The sequence below is a fragment of the Helianthus annuus genome, chromosome 5 (genome assembly GCF_002127325.2).
Source record: "Helianthus annuus cultivar XRQ/B chromosome 5, HanXRQr2.0-SUNRISE, whole genome shotgun sequence".
NCBI lineage: Eukaryota > Viridiplantae > Streptophyta > Magnoliopsida > Asterales > Asteraceae > Helianthus > Helianthus annuus.
In genome coordinates, this window is record NC_035437.2 from 40,839,618 (window position 1) to 40,858,926 (window position 19,309).

The 19,309-nt window shown below is 34.4% G+C and overlaps 2 protein-coding genes across 2 annotated transcripts; both read left to right on the forward strand.

Annotated features, from left to right (window-relative positions):
- Positions 1 to 14,895: 14,895 nt before the first annotated feature.
- On the forward strand, positions 14,896 to 16,001 carry LOC110924336 (protein FAR1-RELATED SEQUENCE 5-like). Its single transcript, XM_022168355.1, has 2 exons — positions 14,896 to 14,914; positions 15,184 to 16,001. Exons 1-2 carry the CDS (start codon positions 14,896 to 14,898, stop codon positions 15,999 to 16,001), a joined length of 837 nt encoding a protein of 278 aa, XP_022024047.1.
- Positions 16,002 to 16,234: 233 nt separating this feature from the next.
- Positions 16,235 to 17,985, forward strand: LOC110925688 (protein FAR1-RELATED SEQUENCE 5-like). Its single transcript, XM_022169569.2, has 3 exons — positions 16,235 to 16,333; positions 16,589 to 17,146; positions 17,305 to 17,985. Exons 1-3 carry the CDS (start codon positions 16,250 to 16,252, stop codon positions 17,932 to 17,934), a joined length of 1,272 nt encoding a protein of 423 aa, XP_022025261.1. The 5' UTR covers positions 16,235 to 16,249; the 3' UTR covers positions 17,935 to 17,985.
- The last annotated feature ends 1,324 nt before the right edge of the window (positions 17,986 to 19,309 follow it).

Consider the following 19,309-nt stretch of genomic DNA (forward strand, 5'->3'; position numbering starts at 1 on the left):
TGACACTTGTGAACCGCTCGTTCGGACATATTGGACCGCTTATTTGGACTAGCTCAATAGCCGGATCGCTTATCTGAACAATAGCCGGATCGCTCATCCGAACGGTTGGAACCGCTCGAACGGACAACTTGGAACCGCTCGAACGAATAACTTGGAACCGCTCGAACGAACCGTCTGTACCGCTCATCCGAACAACTTGGACCGCTAATTCAAACAGTTTGGACCGCTTATATGAACGGTTGAATTCGCTTATTTGGACACAACCGGGTCGCTTATCTGGACAGATCAGGCTCGTTCGAATTGACTATCTTGGAACGCTCATTCGGTTCGCTGATTTGAACATCTGTTTCGCTTGTTGATCAGATTGTTTGATTGCTTCTTGGACATCCGTTTATCCGAACAGTATTTTTGAAAACATGAAAAGAATTCCGATATTTCCAGATCTCGGAAGTGATGTTGATACGGATGATGAGGAAGAGTATCTCAACAAATGCAGAAAAAGCACTGATCCTAACAGTTTTAATTTTTTCTATGCAGATAAAGTTGAGATGCTGAATCAAAAGAAGATTGCTCGGTTGCAGAGAGAGCTTGATGCAGCAAAGTCACTGGCTGATGAAAAGGCGAAAACTGAAGCTGTAGAAAAAGTAGTGGAGAAAATTGTTGAAGTCGAGAAACTAGTGGAAGTTGAAAAAATAGTTGAAAAAGTAATTGAAGTTGCTAAGCCTTACGAGAAGTGCTCTGAATCTTGCAAAGAATGTGATGAGAAAGACAAAAGATTTGCTGATTTAAAGAAAGCTGAAGGACAGAAAACAGAAAAAGAATCTGTGAAGAATGACTCTTCAAGTTCTGCCTCAGTGTGTTTCAAATGTGACAACTTGAAGACCGACAATGACAAACTTGTCAAAGATGCGGAAAGTTTGGCACTGGAGATCGAAAAGTTGAGAAATGAGAAACAGACTGATGATAAACAGATTCGTATTCTGAAGGATAATAGTGAGATGTTGAAAGCTGATAATGACAAACTGTTGGATGGTTTGAACAGTTTGACTTCAGAAAACAAAGTTTTGAAAGATAATATAAATAGTTTTGAAAACAAACAGAAAGCATCGGAAAATGAAGATTTCTGGATAAAATTGGAAAACAAAAATCTGAAAACAAATGAATCAAAGCTTCAGGAACAGATAAAAGTTCTGACGAATGAAAAGTCTGTTCTTGAAATTTTGAAAAATGAAAATGAAAATTCAATCAAGTCTCATCTTGAGAGAATATCTAAGCTTGAGGAAGAAGCTAAGAATTCGAGGATCAAGATTGATGAACTTGAAAAGAAGTTGATCGGTTTTGTGAATTCATCTGACAAGCTGAATATTCCTTGTCCAAAACCAATCAACTCAGTTCCAATAAGTGACTGTGTCACAAACTTTGACTCTGTCAAAGTTGAAGATTGTGATGAAACACCTGATGATGAAAATATCAAAAAAGAAAAACAAAAATTGTTTTTAAATTTAAAAGAAAAATTTCAGAAAACTGTTCTACAATCGACTGAAAAAGGTGAATGTTCTAAACAGAAACCTTTGAAGAAGAAAGTGGAACAGAAACAAAAAGATAATAAAAGTTCATCGGGTCGATCATCCAATCAAAAGAAAAAATTACAAAAATTAAAAAATGAAAATTCTAAATTTGTTGGTAATAAGTGGTGCAGGTTGGACCACAGTGCGTCAAAGCCAAATCCAGCAAATTGGAGGAGAGAATATCACCAGGCCAAACAATGTTACGACTTAAATGTTTGGTACAACAATGGTGATAGGTACGATAACAGGGTATGCTACAGCTGCGGCTATCAGGGGCATATTGCTGTTAACTGCCAGTATTGGAGATATGAGACCAGAAGGTGCTTTAATTGCAATATCAAAGGTCACATTGCTAGAGATTGCCCGAGGAGATCAAGTGAAAGATTGAGGGCTAAGTCTCAGAAATTGGCAAAAATTCCAGTCAAAGTCAAGCCCCAGGAACAGAAGGTTCTGAAACCTAAAGTTCAAGATAAGTCAAAGCAAGAAAAGAAAGTCAAGCTTTCACAGGGGCAGAAAGACAGACTGAGGAAGAAAAGGAAGAAGGCGAGAGAGTATCTCGAGAAGATTTTGTCCTCGGGTTCACCGGACAAAAAGATTAAAAGTTCTGATGAATCGACTCCCTCAGTTGCAAAGACAAGCAAAAAGAATTCATTAGATACAAATCTGGGGACAAAAGAGGAGAAGAAAAAGAAGAAAGTGAAGTTTTTACTTCCTGGCGATGAATCTGTTTCTTCGGAAACAAAGGAGCCAAATGTCGGCAATGAATCTGACAAGTCAAAGTCAGACAAGCCACATTCAGGCAATGATTCTGGTATGGTAAAACCAGAGGAGCCGTTGGTTGAGGTAAAAAGGAGAATTCAAGTTTAGCAATGGATGATGCAAATTTTCCACCATTGTTGAACAAGAATTCAAAATCACCCAAGAACAGTCAGGCTTGGGTGAAACTGTTTAAATGAAAAACTTGACTTGCCGGAGATCCCAAGATTATATCGTGGATCAGGAATCGGCATCTTTCATGTTTGATTAGGATGATTTGAAAGTGTTTAAAATTGTAAAAATTTTACAGGTTGAAGGTCAACGCCGGAGCTTCCAGATTGGTAAGTGCGAAGCAGGAATCGGCATCCTGATTGGTAAAATGGTGATGTAGACGTAACATTCCTACAAGTGATTATTTTTATGGCTTGATTGCAAATGGTAAATCAGGGACATTAAGTTGTACTTGATTTACTATATATGGGCAAAAGAAAAACAAGATGAAGAGATAACCCCGAATCTACAAATGATTGTTACACAAACTAATTTTTCCGGAAAAACCATTCTGATTAAAACAAACTTAAGTGTTTTGAAATCATTATGGGAAAATAGTTTGTTGTGAGGGGGAGTTCTGATTGTTTATGCCAGGTGGATGGAGAATTGATGTGATTCTCATCATGTTGTCATTTTTGTACAGTTTGTTTCAAATTTTCCCAGAAAATCAAAATTGAGACATATTTTGATTTTAGGGGGAGTAAAATTTTAAAAAAAATTAGAAAATTTGAAAATGTCAAAAACATTGAAAAATTGTAAAAATGAGTTTTTGTTGCAAAACAAGAGGAAATGATAGTAAATCAGTTGGACTATCACAGCACGCTAAAGAAATGTAATGAAAAATGTGATAAACGGTCTCACTGATGATGTGACGATAGGTTTTTGTACATTTAGTAGATTTATTCAGGATATAAACCTAAAATTTCAAACTTGTGAAATTTGTGGGGAACACTACTTGGATATATAGGTAACCCATGAAATCTCGTTTGAAAGGTCTCATATTCTGATATACTAGGTGTTTATACTCTATGATGTCTGGGGTATTATTCCGGGACTTCTGCTGAACGGTAGTTCTGACCTAGTCCTTGGCTAATACTTTCCGCAAAGTGCTTGAAACACAGCATTATAGCCCTCAGCTGATTAGACAATAAAATTGATGATCAGTTGTTGTAGCTAAAAAGATCCTCCAAAGGGGACCCACTGCTAAGTCGAAACTGATATCTCTCTGCTGAACGGAAGTTCTGACCTGAGATCCCTCAGTTCTCGCATCTTTCCCCTAATTTATATACAGATATCATTGTAGTGTTCATACCTGTAAGACTGAATATTGGGATTCTGAATACGGGAGTATATTCAAGAGGTGGGACACATGAATTGAACTAAGTTCATAAAATACCTAAATAGTATCCTGAATAGATTGAAAATTGTATGAAAATTTAAGAGGACAATTATATCGTCAATCTACGTGAATCGTTTAGAACTTAAAACGATTAGAAGCTTAACGGTGCTTGTGTTATTTCTCAAAATCTGATATGATCCTCTTGCACAAACTCACAAAAATATGTTTGTCTTGCATTTAAATTTTTGTTTTTACATTTTGAAAAATCCAAAAAGATTTTCGACAACTGATGGTGAAGAGCTGAGTTTCAAAATCTCAAAGGCTAAACTTGATGAACGTACAGATTGGTTAATACGTTTGAAATGTTTAAAATGATTCATTAGGTTGAATCAGAAATTGAAATGTTTCAAATTTGTGAATCAGGGTTTAAGTGAAAAAAATTATCAATGCTTAGTTGGTTCATTAAATTGAATCACAATTACTTGTGGTTTGAGTAAAAGTGTTAGATTGTGAAGATTTAAAATGCAAAAGTGGTTCATTAACTTGATGACTATAGTTAATGTTAATCAACAGTTTGATCTTCATAATTTTTCTTATATGTTTTGCTGATTCATTAAGTTGAATTGCAAATTGTATTAGTTTGTGATAGTGTGGTTAAGTTTTGCAGGTTTCTGATCCTGTTACTTCGGATAGCCAGGAGATAAATCAGAACCAGAGAAGATCTTAAATGGAGAAAGCCAGGAGTTGATTTCAATGGTGATAACGATTTCCAGACAGAGATCCCAGCATGATGATAGGGGAAGTCTGATGAGAGTTAGAACCAGAGAATGATCCAGGCATATAATTCCAGGAGGAAATTCCTGAAGAAAAGAGTTAATTCCAGGCAGAGTTCCTGAAGAAGACCGAACAAGAGTGAAGAGCTAGAAATGATTGAAGACTCTCACTGAAGATTCCGTCAACATTCAAGGGGGAGTCTGTTGGTGCAGTTGTCTGTCGACTACATCTTCGTTCGAGTCTTACGACAGAGCTGATTGTATAGGAATAGGAAAGTAAGAAAGCTTGTATAGAATTGAAGTTGTTGGACCGCTCATTAGTCCAATTAGAGGTTAGGGTCGCTTTTGTGTCAATTAGATTAGGACCACTCGAGCGGACAGGTGGATGGATCGCTCGAGGGACAAATGGTATGGACCGCTTATGTGGTCATCATAGTGGACCGCTTATGTGGTAGTTATGTGGATCGCTCATATGGACATGTCCATATGAGCGGCCCATAACTTCTATATATAGTAGATCCTAATGAGCGATCCATATAGTTCTAGATTACGTATGTGTGTGTGAAAAGGCGAAGCTCTGTCCGTTTTGTCTCCATGTACTTGTAACTTGTTAGCAGATCAATAAAGGAGACAGTTAATAGTGAAATCAAGCTTTACAAAGACTAATTCAATGAATTCTGCCTCTGGATTAGTCTAAGCGCTCTTCTGAACGACTCATCGGGTCAGCAAACGATCCTACACTGAGAAATTGGAATCAGTTGATTCTGGTGAATTCAGCTCAAGAGTGTCATGTGCAAAACCGTCTTGTGCTGATAATTCATCTGATAAACCAGAATTCTCCGATTTTGTCAAAGCTAACAACATGAAGGATGAAGTGAAAACTGACGTGAACAAGGCTCCAAGTGCGCAAGCTGAACAATCTGAACCTTCTGTTAGTGATGAAAAGGTTCAGATCAAGCAACAAGATCTGAAGCGAACAAGTAAAGGACGCGGAAAGAAGAAGCCTAAACATCAAAGACAAGCAGGCTCTCCGCAGTCCTCAACGGGCAGCAATAGTCCTCAAAAGGCCCGTGTTGTGAAAAATGCCTTTGTTAAGCCAGTCAGTAATGGCAAATGTGAAAAATATGCATTTGACTGTGCTAACAAAGCTTTCGGAAAGACTGGTGAGATTTCTGAACAAGACGTGCAGTCTACACAAAATAAGAAAACTCAGAGGAAATCTCCACCACAAAAGGCCCCTGCAAACGACAAGTACAGACATCCAAATTCATCCTCGTTTGCAAGAAATGTGCAACACAAACTAGCACAGAAAGGACCGGTTCATCCTTCAGGGCCTGCAAGAGCTACACAAGCTGATCAGAATGCTTTTTACATGAAGAGACAAACATGCTTTAATTGCGGCATTGCTGGTCACATTGCTCGGAACTGCACAAATCGTCCCTACGTACCCTATCATATGCAAAATCAGAGGGTTACACCAAAGGGTAACTACCATTCCAAGCCGATGAAGGTATCATCACCTAAGGCAATGAAGAATGTGAATCCCAAGGTTAAACCTTCTGATGGGGATTGGAATGTTGCTAAAAACAAACGAAGGGCTGTTCAGGAACAAAATCGTGTTTCTAAAACCAACAAACTTGAAACAGCTAAAGTTGCTCAACCGAAGGCAACAAACACGTTTGTTAAGCCGAAACAAATTTGGAAACCCAAATGCAAAATGGCAACATCTCCAATCCTTGAGACGAAAGGGGACTTGTGTTTAAAAGAAGTGTCTTATTTTGATGCTTCAGGTAAACCCAGGACCACGATGGCCTGGGTACCCATGTCTTACTAATCTCCTTACTTTTCAGGAACAACCAAGGAGAAGCTGTTGACAATCTCTGGAATGTTGATAGCGGTTGTTCCAGAGATAAAAATGGGTAACATTTCACTGTTGCAAAAAGTTTAAATTTTTTTTACAGATGATATGTTTCCTTTGGAGGAGATAAGAGAAGTAAGATAAGATCAGCAAAAGGTACCGTTTAAATTCAGTACTTTGATTCGATTTTGATTAGTCTTCAATCTGATGATAGAACGGTTAAACAAAAATATTTTCTCTCTTTCTTAGTTCATTATTTTGTATATAAAGTGTCCTTTCTCTATTAAATGGTAAATTTGCGCAAAAATACAAGATTTATGCACAAATTTAGGGGGGGGGGAGAGGAACATATAGATAGATATAGAGTTTAGGGGGAGAAAACTCAGAAAAGAAAAATACAAAAAGAGTTTGCTGTATATATATGTACCATGTGGGATGCACTGTTTTAGGGGGAGAAAATGAGAAAAATACAAAAACATTAGAAAAATGAAAAAGCCAAAAAGATAAATTGCATGATATGGGAAGTGAAATAAATGTTCGTGTTAAAGGGTTTGACTAACACATGTAAGGTGCCATAGCTGAAAAGACTAGGATCTACTGCGATATGTCGATAGGCTTGACGCTCAAACTGATAAAAGATACTAAGTGATATAAACATAACGAACTATGTACCATGTGGGTAACATACCAACGGCGTATGATTTTATGGTCTTAAATCTTACGTTGATAGATAGCCAACATCTGAGGTTTCGGGTCTTTATATTGTTGAATCATCCGGGGATATCTTGGTTGTCCTTCTGTTCAGAATTAAAATTGTACATGACCCCAGGAAAGAAAGTCACTTGGAATTAGCTTATTTCTATTTGAATGTTGGTATGTTGTCCCGATACACACAATTTTGATCTGATTCTGAAATTTTCTCTGAAAAAGTCGTGTACCTCCTCTGCTGCATCCAGATATATGTTGAACTGGAGGTGCTAGGCAACGACAGCTTCTGTTGCATCCAGATACATGCTGACCTAGCTGTACGTTGTCGCGCTATAGATCTAATACACCCGAAAGAGGCCCTCAAGTGCCCAAAAGAAACCCAAGAAACCTATATCAAACTGAGAAAAACTCATTTGATCTGTATATTATACCATCTCTGCTTAAGATCCATTTTGTTCTCTTCTCAACCTATTCCCAGTTAAGATTTCAGAAATCTGGATTGGACTTGTGAAATATGTGGTAGGGAAGATACTTGCATGATAGAGTGTGCTGTTTATATTTCCAGGATTTGATTAGTATTTATTTGGGTGTTCATTGTTAAGAAATCAAAACATGATAAAACAGATTATATGCAGACCTAGACACAGTCAGGATATCTTAAAGGATGACATCAGTATACTCACCTGCTACGATGAATCGTTGTGCTTACCTTGATCGCAGGGGTATGCCTTGGAATGGGACACACGGGTATAATAGTATAATATTACCTTAAGCATATCACGAAGTTGAAAAATTGAAGGTTGAGCGTTAAAGTTTAAGTGGACAAACATATTGGCAATCGCATAGACCAGTTTGATTAGGCTCGTACTTAAAAAGTGTTCCTTAGTCTGCCTGAGAACGAATTTTGATCCCATTGCAATTGTAATTATATATTATGGTAGTTGTTTATATTTTGAGTTCTTGTTTGTTTCTTGCTCTTAAAACTAAAAAATTAAAAAATAGAAAAATTAAAAAAAAAACACAAAAATAGTGTCTTGTTTTTTCTTTAAAACCAAAAATCCAAAAATAGAGTGATTATTTGTTTTTTTTTTCTTAAAATTAAAAAAATATAACCGTTCTTGAAGATTTGACTGATCATCAAAAGTTGAAAGAATTTAAATTGTGAAATCTGAGTACAAGTACTTGGATGTACCTAGTGTTCACATGGTACTCTCCCTGTTGCATAAGAAATGTTTGCTTATGAGTTTGTGAGCATGTGCAGAACTTGATTTCAATCAAGAACAGGGGTTGATGAAGATTGAGATGCTGTTTGCTGTTGACGAAGTCTGAAGCAGCACAACAACAAGATGTACCTGAGTTAGAAGAATCGAATACGAAACGCCGTCTGACAATGAAAGTACATTTGAAGAAGTACCGTGAACCTGCTTGAAAGACAAAGACTGAAGAAGAAAAGAGCTGTTGAGAATCCTCCTCTCACATTCTTTTTAACAAGATTTTCAAGCAAAGCTGATCAAGATCCTGATATGAAGCTAACCACAAGAACTGAAGAAAGAGACCCAGTGCTGAGAGTTCAGAAGTCAAGAACTTCCATAACATCTGCAGCATAGCGACAACCATAGACTACGTTGAAGACGTTGATGAATTCATGCTATGAAGACAATTTGATGGCATCAGTCTAGGGGGAGATTGTTACCCCACATGGTACATAGTTCGTTATGTTTATATCACTTAGTATCTTTTATTAGTTTGAGCGTCAAGCCTATCGACATATCGCAGTAGATCCTAGTCTTTTCAGCTATGGCACCTTACATGTGTTAGTCAAACCCTTTAACACGAACATTTATTTCACTTCCCATATCATGCAATTTATCTTTTTGGCGTTTTCATTTTTCTAATGTTTTTGTATTTTTCTCATTTTCTCCCCCTAAAACAGTGCATCCCACATGGTACATATATATACAACAAACTCTTTTTGTTTATATTTTGAGTTTTTATTTATTTTTAGTTCTTAAAAATTAAAAATAAAAAAAAAATTGGAAAAATTCAAATATACAAAAATAGTGTCTTGTTTTTCTATAATATCAAAAATCCAAAAATAGAGTGTTTATTTGTTTTTTTTAAATTAAAAATGTAACCGTTCTTGAAGATTAGACTGATCATCAAAAGTTGAAAGAATTTAAATTGTGAAATCCGAGTACAAGTACTTGGATGTACCTGGTGTGTATATGGTACTCTCCCTGTTGCATAAGAAATGTTTGCTTATGAGTTTGTGAGCATGTGCAGAACTTGATTTCAATCAAGAACAAGGGGTTGATGAAGAATGAGATGTTGTTAGTTGCTGAAGAAGTCTGAAGCAGCACAACAACAAGATGTACCTGAGTCAGATGAATCGGATACGAAACACCGTCTGACAGTGAAAGTACATTTGAAGAAGTACCATGAACCTGCTTGAAAGACAAAGATTGAAGAAGAAAAGAGCTGTTGAGAATCCTCCTCTCACATTCTTTTTGACAAGATTTTCAAGCAAATGCTAATCGTGATCCTGATATGAAGCTAACCACAAAATCTGAAGAAAGAGACCCAGTGCTGAGAGTTCAGAAGTCAAGAACTTCCACAACATCTGCTGCATAGCGTCAACCATAGATTTCGTTGAAGACGTTGCTGAATTCAAGTTATGAAGACAATTTGATGGCATCAGTCTAGGGGGAAATTGTTAGGCCCTAAAGTGTGAGACTGACGCATCAAATTAACACAACGGGCTATGGTTACGAACTGGGCCGTACCGGGTTAGTTTATATTAGGTTGTGGACCTTTATTGGTCCCTTGGGCCAAGCTTTAGGCCATATGGGCCAAGCAGGCCCAAGGGGAGCCCATGTAGGGACTTGGGCTTGTCTATGTATAAAAACAAGTTTCTAACTTGTTTTTAGGTTTGAACATCTTAGAACCTTTGGAGCCTCATTTACAGAATTTCCTATAGAGCTAGAGAGAGAGGCGATTGGAGTGGTGAACACTTGTACTAGACGGTTTTTCTTTTCAAGTAATAGAATCGTGTGCAAGTGTTGAAAGTGATTCGGTATTGTTCTTCGTTTTTCAGTTTTTCATGTTTATCTTGAATCATCTTGTGATTGGTTTCCGCACTCTCACAAGATTAGGTTTGATATCACTGAAAGATCCGGTTTACGGGACTTACAAAGAGGGGTGGGGTAGTATACATTTCTTTGTCTGATGTAACTTTTTGGGTTGTTTGGGTCTATTCACATTGTATTGGGGTGTTTCTCGCTAGTTCCCCGCTAGCTCTTTCATATAATATCATTGTTCTCGTTCAAAAAAAATTTACAATTATATATTATATTTTGAAAGATCAATGTATTTATTAAGTGTCTTATGAATGTTGACTTAAAAAGGAAACTAAATATTAAGGTAGTTATAACGAAATTACATTTACAATTTAGTTACAGAAAGACCTTTATATAAATGAGAACACAATCTTGAAATTAAAATAAAAAATATCACAAATATAAAAAAATATTTGATCAATCTTAAAAAGGAATGAAGCAATGATACATCAAAATAATCGAAAACATTTTTAACTATTTAATATTTAAAAAATATGTATGCCATCATTAATTGGTTAAGATTCACTATAGAAAGTTTGGTAAAGGAAATAAATTTATATAATCTTGAATAAACTATTGACAATTATATGTTAAATTGAAAGAATATATCATTAAATGTCAATAAATCAAACAATATAACTGAACCTTTAAAATAGCATCGAAGTTTTCATCAGAAATATAAAAGTAAATAAATATTAAAAAATTTGATGGATCAACAAATACCTAGTTGAAAATAATTATATGCAAACTCTAATTTTTTTATGAAGAAAATACTCTTACAAAAGATAACAAAGGAAGGTGCATAAACCTTAAAAAGAAGACACATCCTTAATATCTCCAATAACTAATTTCCTACACATTAATGAAGAAAATAATATTACAAACCCTTAACCTAAAATGTCAAAATCGATTCTTATGGTCATTGTCATGGAAACCGTAACGGGAAGGGTAAATATGTGAGTTTTGCATAAAGTACAATTTGGTTAGTTATGAAGAAACATAACGAAAGAAATTACACAAATAATGAAGCTATTCATAATTAATTAAGGTGATTAATACTCATGAAAAAATGATCACTATCGACAAACATTCATGTAAGGCAACAGCCTAATAAAAACATGTATTTATACATAAATAGGGGGAGGTTCATTTGAGAAGAAAATTAAATTGAAAAGAAAAAGAACAAAGGGTACAATTGTGAAACATTAAATAGTTTTCTCTTATCTCATTTATTATTGTTTTTGACTAATTAATTAGTCATAAAGATTATCATCCTCCACACTAAAATTTTTGCCTAGGCACATCAAAATTTATCCTACATGTTTTTAAAATTTATCCTACACGTATTGAAATTTATCCAACACAACTCGTAATTCATCCTACACAACTTCTAATTTATCCTACACACCTCATAATTTATCCTACACCTTAAATTAATTTTTTTTCTTCTTTGAAAAGATATTTGTTTTTTTTTTTTTGAAAATAAGTTACAAATTTAATTAAGTTAGCTATTAAAAAGGAAGACTAACAATTAATGATCTATCTAATTTTACCAATATACTCTTACACCCATATTAAATACAATAAATGAATTAAATAAAGCATTCTTATTGGTTGAAGCTTGTTCTTTTTTATTCTTACAAAAAAATTCTTCTCATTTGAACCCTCCACTACATAAATATAGATACATTGTTTTAGTAATTATCATTTATGAAAAAAAAATGTTCATTATCAATGAACACTCATGTAAAGCAACAACCTAATAAAGATATGTATCTATACATATCTACGGATAAAAGATTTTAACATTTGAAGTTCAAATGAATGTATAGAACACCTACGTCAAAAAAAGGAATTTAGGTTTCAAACAAACAAAATTAGGATTTAACATACATATTGTTGGTTGATTTCTTTCAATTTACGGGTAGGGTTATTGGAAAGTGAATATGAAAATGTAATTATGGTGAGGATATGGAAGAAATATTAGGGTTTGTGATTTGCAAACATATTCAAAATAGTGTATAAAAAGGAAAGTTTGGTTTATATAATTTTTTTGAGAAAAGAAGTGGAACAACGCCCTTGTGTTTTCTCTACTAAAGCAAAACAAAAAGGTGTATAACAATGCTATATAACAATTAATGAATTAAGTGATTACGAACTGACCAAAGTTTGTTTTGCTTTATTATTATGAAGTATAGATATATAATTGAAGTAAAAGGATAGATTCTAAGCTTTAACAATTTTCATGAGTTAAGTTTAGGAGGAATTTAGTTGAAAATGTTTCCTGTTGGGCAAGAAAGTAAGAAAACACATAATTAAAGAATGTGTCGGCTTACTTACTTTACTGGACTTCTCTTGTTATGCGTGCTGGGCTCCACAGGCGGGCCTTTCGTACGAGCCCAACATCCGAAAAAATGGCAGATGCGATAGGGGTGGGCTCTAACCCAGTTGGCATGTCCTTTCAATTGTCTAAATCATTAAATATTCTTATTGTGTTCGCTCAATTTTGAATTATTTTTATATACATAAAATCTTAACATAACAATCAACTATTATACTAAACAAGTATGCATGTTCATTAACAAAGATATCACCTATCATTTATATATATACACATAAGAATTAAATGTCATTTTAGTCCCTTTGCTCTGAGCCATTAGTCAGTTTAGTCTAAAGGTTTTATTTTTCGTCTGTAGGTTCAAAAAGGTTTCACCGTTGCCATTTTAGTTCACTGTGTTAACTTCATCTTTTTTTTTTTCTGTTAATGAGAAGGGCAATTCGGTCATTTTTTATGTAATTCTGTTAACTAGAAGGGCAATTAGGCCATATAAAATGACCGAAATGCCTTTCTCGTTAACAGAAAAAATGGATTAAGTTAACTCAGTGGACTAAAATAGCGACGGTGAAACCTTTTTGTGCCCACAGGTAAAAAAGTGAAATTTTTGGACTAAACTGAAAAAATGATCCAAACCACAGAGACTAAAATAACTTTTAACTCTATACATAAATATGAAATTTATTCTTCTAACTTTATATATGCACATTGTTTAATAAAAAAAAATTATAATCAGTTTCATGTTGTGATAAATCCAAAAGTTATCATGTGATATTGATGAATAAGAAAAGATGTAAACTTTATATTATTGTTTTTTTAAACATTTTCATCCCATATTAATTAATAAGAAAAAAATAATATATATTATTTAAATTGCCTATACGCTTTAACATCTTATTAAAATCTAATGATGATATATGAAGCGTAGCGTTTCGTTAAAATAAGAACGACCCAGTTGAAAAAAAAAAAATAATAATAAACCGTTTAAAAAAAGAGTATAAATTTTCCGATGTTCAAGATAATAAAATTGCATTTGCTACAATAAAAAAATGATTAATACAACGGGGACAATATCAACTTTACCCCCACGTTCTTCTGTTATCTGCCTCAAGCGGCTAATTTGATTTGTAGATATTCTTTTCGCTTGCATCGAACTATGATATGATTCAAACCAAGGAGAAAAACATTAACTAAACACGAACACGAAATTAATAATAAACAAACGATAACACATTACCTAAAATGAACGAGAACAAAGTTAAAACAGATAAAAAAAATCGAACCACGGCGTCTCAAGAATCAAGGTGGCTCAAAAAGACTAGCGCGAAATCGAATGATAAGTTATTGAACGAGAACAAATCGGAAGAACATAAATCGAACGATAAAAACAAAAATGATAACATTACATAATGGATCAAACAGAGCCATATAGCTAGTTAAAATAATAAAAACAAAAAAGATATCAAAATCACAACCTAAACCATGCATTCACCTATAAATACCTTACTAAAAACCTAATATTAGTGTATTCACTATTGAATCAACCAAAGTTTAAGAATCTAAGAATAGTGTATGCATCAATGAATACACTAAACAGCGTTTCGAATCTACGTATAGGGTACGCATTATTGAATACACAATGTATGATCCTAAAAGTAGTGTATTCACTGATGTTTTCATAATCTAGAAGTAGTGTATGCATTAGTGAATATATTAAATTAGACCCGATATCTACATGTAATTTACCCGTTAGTGAATACCCGATATAAGATCCTAGAAGTTGTTATTTCACTAAAGTTCTCATATGCTGTAGTAGTGTATGTATCAGTAAATATGTTTAGAATATACATATAATGTATGCATAAATGAATACATAAAATATGATAAAAAGAACATATGGTGCATGCATTAGTAAATACTAAATACGCTTAAAAATAGATTCGATAATTGGTTAATTCACCAGATAATACACTACATTAATTATAGGTAGAGGTTCAACTAAGAATTTAATCTTCCCTAAGTTTCCTAAGAAGCAATCTTGAGCTTACATGTGGCAATCTCATTAATTTAGATGAAAGGGTAATATTGGAAAATGCAAATTTCAAACAGATCTGTACTTAGTTTTAATCACACGATTTTCATTCCTTCTTTCATATTTTTCATTCATTCATTTATTGAGCTTACCAATTTCATCGAGATCGTTTTCATCTAAATCAATCGCAAATCTCAATCTCAATCCTGCTGAATCGTTGATCGTTTTCATCGATTTGCCGGTACCTGCGAGATTGAGATCAATCCTGCTGAATCGTTCATCGTTTTCATCGATTTGCTGGAACCCTAGCTCCTCTGTTCATTCATTGATTTGCTGATTTATCCTCGTCTATTTTAATGATGTCTACTACTGTCGATGGTAAAATACCTTGTAGTTTTAATTTCATCTACTTTTTAGGTTTTTAGTTTTGATCTAAGTTGTGCTGGTTTTTATTTAAAAGTGTAGTTCTGAAGTTGTGCTGGTTTTTTTATATTACATCATATTTTAAAGTGTAGGTTTGTAAAGTTGTGCTGATATCTTTATTTTGTGCTAGTTTGTCTGGTAAAGTTGTGCTTGTTTTTTGTGCTGGTTTATTGTAAAGTTTGTGCTGATATCTTTTATTTGTTCTGGTTTTTTGATTTGTTCAGGAGTTCGTATCTGTCCAACTACTGGTAATCAGTATTATACTCCTATTGTTCCAGATTCTTCCAAACCTGTAGTTGGTATGCATTTCCAGTCAATTGATTCTGCCTTTAATTTCTATAAGAAGTATGCTAAGTTATCTGGGTTTGAGGCTCGAAAGCATACTCAATCTTCAAAAAATGGTGTTGTGATTAGAAAGTACTTTGTTTGTGCGAAAGAGGGTTCAGCGACATCCTGTGCTGTTGACACGGTAAATGATAGTGTTGGTGCTGATAAAAAGTTAAATGACCGAAGGAGGAGACCTTCTAAACGTACCGGATGTAAGGCACACATCCGTTTGTCTTTAACTCCAAAAAATACTTATAGAGTTTCTCATGTATTTGAGGAGCATAATCATTCTTTTGTTGATGAAGAGGATTATCATCTTTTAGCTTCGTCTAGAAAGTTGACATTCACTGAAGAGCAACTGCTTTCTGATTTTTCTGAGATGAATATTGGTCCAGTTAGGGCATTCAACCTTATGAGAAAGATTCGTGGTGGATTTGATAAGGTTGGAGTGACGTCTACTGATTGTAAAAATTTTAAAAGAGATATTAATTTGTTCATTGGAGAGTTTGATGTGGATATGGCTGTCCAACGTCTTATGAAGAAGAAGCTGTATTTGCCGAATTTTTCTTGTGAATTTTATTGTGATGAAAAAGGTGCTCTTGCTGGATTATTTTGGGCTGATGAAGAAATGAAACTGAATTATGAGGTCTTTGGGGATGTTATGTCTTTTGATGCTACGTTCCGTACGAACAGGTATTTTATTCACTTTTTGTAGATCACTTATTCATATTTTTATTAAACTAGCACAATTCAGCAAGCAGTTGTAATATAATCAATTCAATTTTTAGGTATGACTTGGTATTTGTTCCGTTCACTGGAATCGATAATCATCATCACAATGTCACGTTTGCTGGTTCTTTGTTAGCATCTGAAACTGCTGAATCATATAAATGGCTTCTTCAAAGTTTTTTGAAGGCTTTTGGTGTTGCACCTAAGGTGATTGTGACTGATCAGGACGCTGCAATGAAAATTGCCATCCGAGATGTTTTCCCAGATACCAGACATCGTTTGTGTATGTGGCATATAATGATCAAAGTTTCTGAAAAGGTAACTTTCTTAAACCAGCACACTTTTAGCATATAAACCAGCACACTTTAGCATATAAACCAGCACACTTTTAAACCAGCACACTTTGGCATATAACTCAGCACACTTTTAAACCAGCACACTTTCTTTAAACCATCACAGTTTAAGCATCATAGTTTAAGTTTATACATCAACTAGCACACTTTAACATATAAACCAGCACATTTTAGTATTTGTTTGCTGTTTTAATATACTAATTATTTTTTTTTGTTATAGGTTGGTACTGAGCTATCACAAGATGAGGTTTTTAAAGAAGATATATGTGATGTTGTATGGACTGATGCTCTTGAACCAGCACAGTTTGAGACACAATGGTGTGATTTAATGATTAAGTACAACCTTACTAGTAACAGCTGGCTGTCTGATATGTACAACCTCAGATCAGATTGGATTCCTGCATACTATCGTCATGAACATATGTCCGGTCTTATGCGTACAACATCTAGGTCTGAGAGTGAAAATCATTTTTTTGGTCAATTAACCAACACAAAATTGTCATTAGTTGAGTTTTTGAGCCATTTTGATACTGCAATGGAATCTCAGAGGTTTAAGCGCAGCAAACGTGATCATGATACCAGATACACACAACCTCGCATGAAAACCAATTATGAATTGGAACTGGAAGCTGCAAAGATTTATACTCGGGGGATATTTTTTGATGTTCAAGAAGAAATTCGACTTGCTTGCAAGAATTGTATGTGCAGGCGTGAAGAAGAAGTTGGTGATTCAATTAAGTTTTATATTCTACAGGTCAATCTTCCTGGCCTTCATGAGGTATTTATTTATACCTTTAGTAGCACAAACATGTTCTGCTTTTTACAATACATTTTAAGTAGCACAGTGATTTATATTTACAATTAGAATTTTACATATATAAACCAGCACACTTTTGTTATAAACTAGCACAATATAAGCATTTGTTATTTGTGTAGGTTCTTTTTACTCCTAAGGATATGGTAATTAAATGCAGCTGCAACCGATATGAGCAGTATGGTTTGCTATGTAGGCATGCCTTTTGTGTTCTTCGTCTTTGTGGTATAAAGGAGTTCCCTAAAAAATATGTTATGAGGCGTTGGACAAGAGATGTTGTTCCAAAAAAGACAAAAGTTTTGAGTTTTGATCAAAATGCTGCTGGTAATCAAGTTGAACGTGCTTCCAGCATTGTGCGTGAGATAATGACTGCAACTGAACATATTGTTAACCGTCTTGTTACAAATATTGACCTGTTATCGTTGTATAGAGACCAAGTGATCGAGTCGAAGTTGAAGGTTGATTCTGCTGACCTTCCTGCAGAATCACTTGACAAGAATGCAAGATTAGCTAATATTCTTCATGCTGATCAGCCATGTTCATCGTCTTCTGCTACCATTCTTCCACCTAGTGGTATTAGAAACAAGGGGTGTGGTTCAAACAAACGCTTAAAGTCTTTTCGTGAGGTATCATCTTCAAGAGTATCAAAGAAAACTAAAACTAGAGGTTGTTTGATATGTGGAGGTCATGGACATAATAGTCGGACTTGTAAGATGAAGACTACTGTTGCTGATTCCCAGAAGAGTAGTTAGTCGTGTGTCTTGGAAATCATGATATTTGGATTTGTTATTTTTTTCATTTCAGTTTGGATTTCTTGGATTTCTTTACAACATTCAACCAGCACAATTTTAAACTTTGTTCTTTAAAACCAGCACAATTTTAAACTTTGTTCTTTAAAACCAGCACAATTATAAAACCAGCACAATTTTAAACTTCTTCTATGAAACCATCACATATTGTCATAGTGAAACCAGCACAATTTTAAACTTTGTTCTTTAAAACCAGCACAATTATAAAACCAGCACAATTTTAAACTTTGTTCTTTAAAACCAGCACAATTTTAAAATTCTTCTATGAAACCAGCACATATTGTAATAGTGAAACCAGCACAATATTAATTGTAAAACCAGCATAAAATTAACTTTCCTAATATAACTGTTAAAGCAGTACAATGTAATTGTTAAACCAGCACCATGTTAATTGTTAAACCAGCACAAAATATTACAGACAACTACCAAACTAATGTTATATTGTTCAACCAACACAATTAATATTTCTGGTTCAATCTGTCATTGATTTTCGTTTCCGCATTTTTCTTGCATTCCTCTTTCTTTTCAGGCTCCATCTTCTCATACTTCTCTAACAGTTCCATCATTTCACCTTTCGCTAAGTTGATGTCGGATAAAAGTATTTTGCTTAAATACTTGTATCTCAGTTCAACCAACTCTTTGTCTTGTTCCGGTGACTCTTTCGACAGCCCACTATCCCATTCCTTCTTGCTCACATGATTCCCTGTGTATGTCTCCATGTGTCTCATTGCAAAGACACCACAATCTACAAAGTTCTTTTCCGTTTGCCACGACATTTTCATTATTTCTGGTTCCAAGGGTGACATCTTTGTGTGCATTGTTGGGTATTCAACTTCAAGGTAATCACATACAATTTCTTTCTGTAATTTGAAAATTTTCAAAATCAAAATCCCTAAGCATCACAAATATAATTAAAATAAACAGCACAGAATTAATGGGCATCAATATATTACCACTCTTTTAGCACGTGCCATTTTTTGTGCTTTTGCTTTCCCTTTCATGTTGTCTATAATCTTGATGGCTTCTCCCTTGAAATCAAAACATACAATGTAGTAGTGCTTGTGTTGTAGTATTGGAATGAACAACATGTCCACTTTCCTAATAGTTCCAAACTCGGTAGTCATCAATGTCGCGGCAATGTTTTCTCTGAAATTTTGTGTGCAGGTCTTTTTGTTCAGTTTTGGTTTGAAGTTGTTTTCTCCCTGCACAGAAACCAGCACAATGTGTTATAAACCAGCACCAGCACAATGTGTTATGAACCAGCACAATAATAGCATTTCATATATTAGACTAACTAGCTATTAATAAAACATTAATA

Coding starts and splice junctions, on each gene's coding strand:
- LOC110925688 (XM_022169569.2), top strand. CDS start 16,250: ATGAAAATTGCCATCCGAGATGTTTTCCCAGATACCAGACATCGTTTG. Junction 16,334..16,588: donor TGATCAAAGTTTCTGAAAAG/GTAACTTTCTTA, acceptor TTTTTGTTATAG/GTTGGTACTGAGCTATCACA. Junction 17,147..17,304: donor ATCTTCCTGGCCTTCATGAG/GTATTTATTTAT, acceptor TTATTTGTGTAG/GTTCTTTTTACTCCTAAGGA.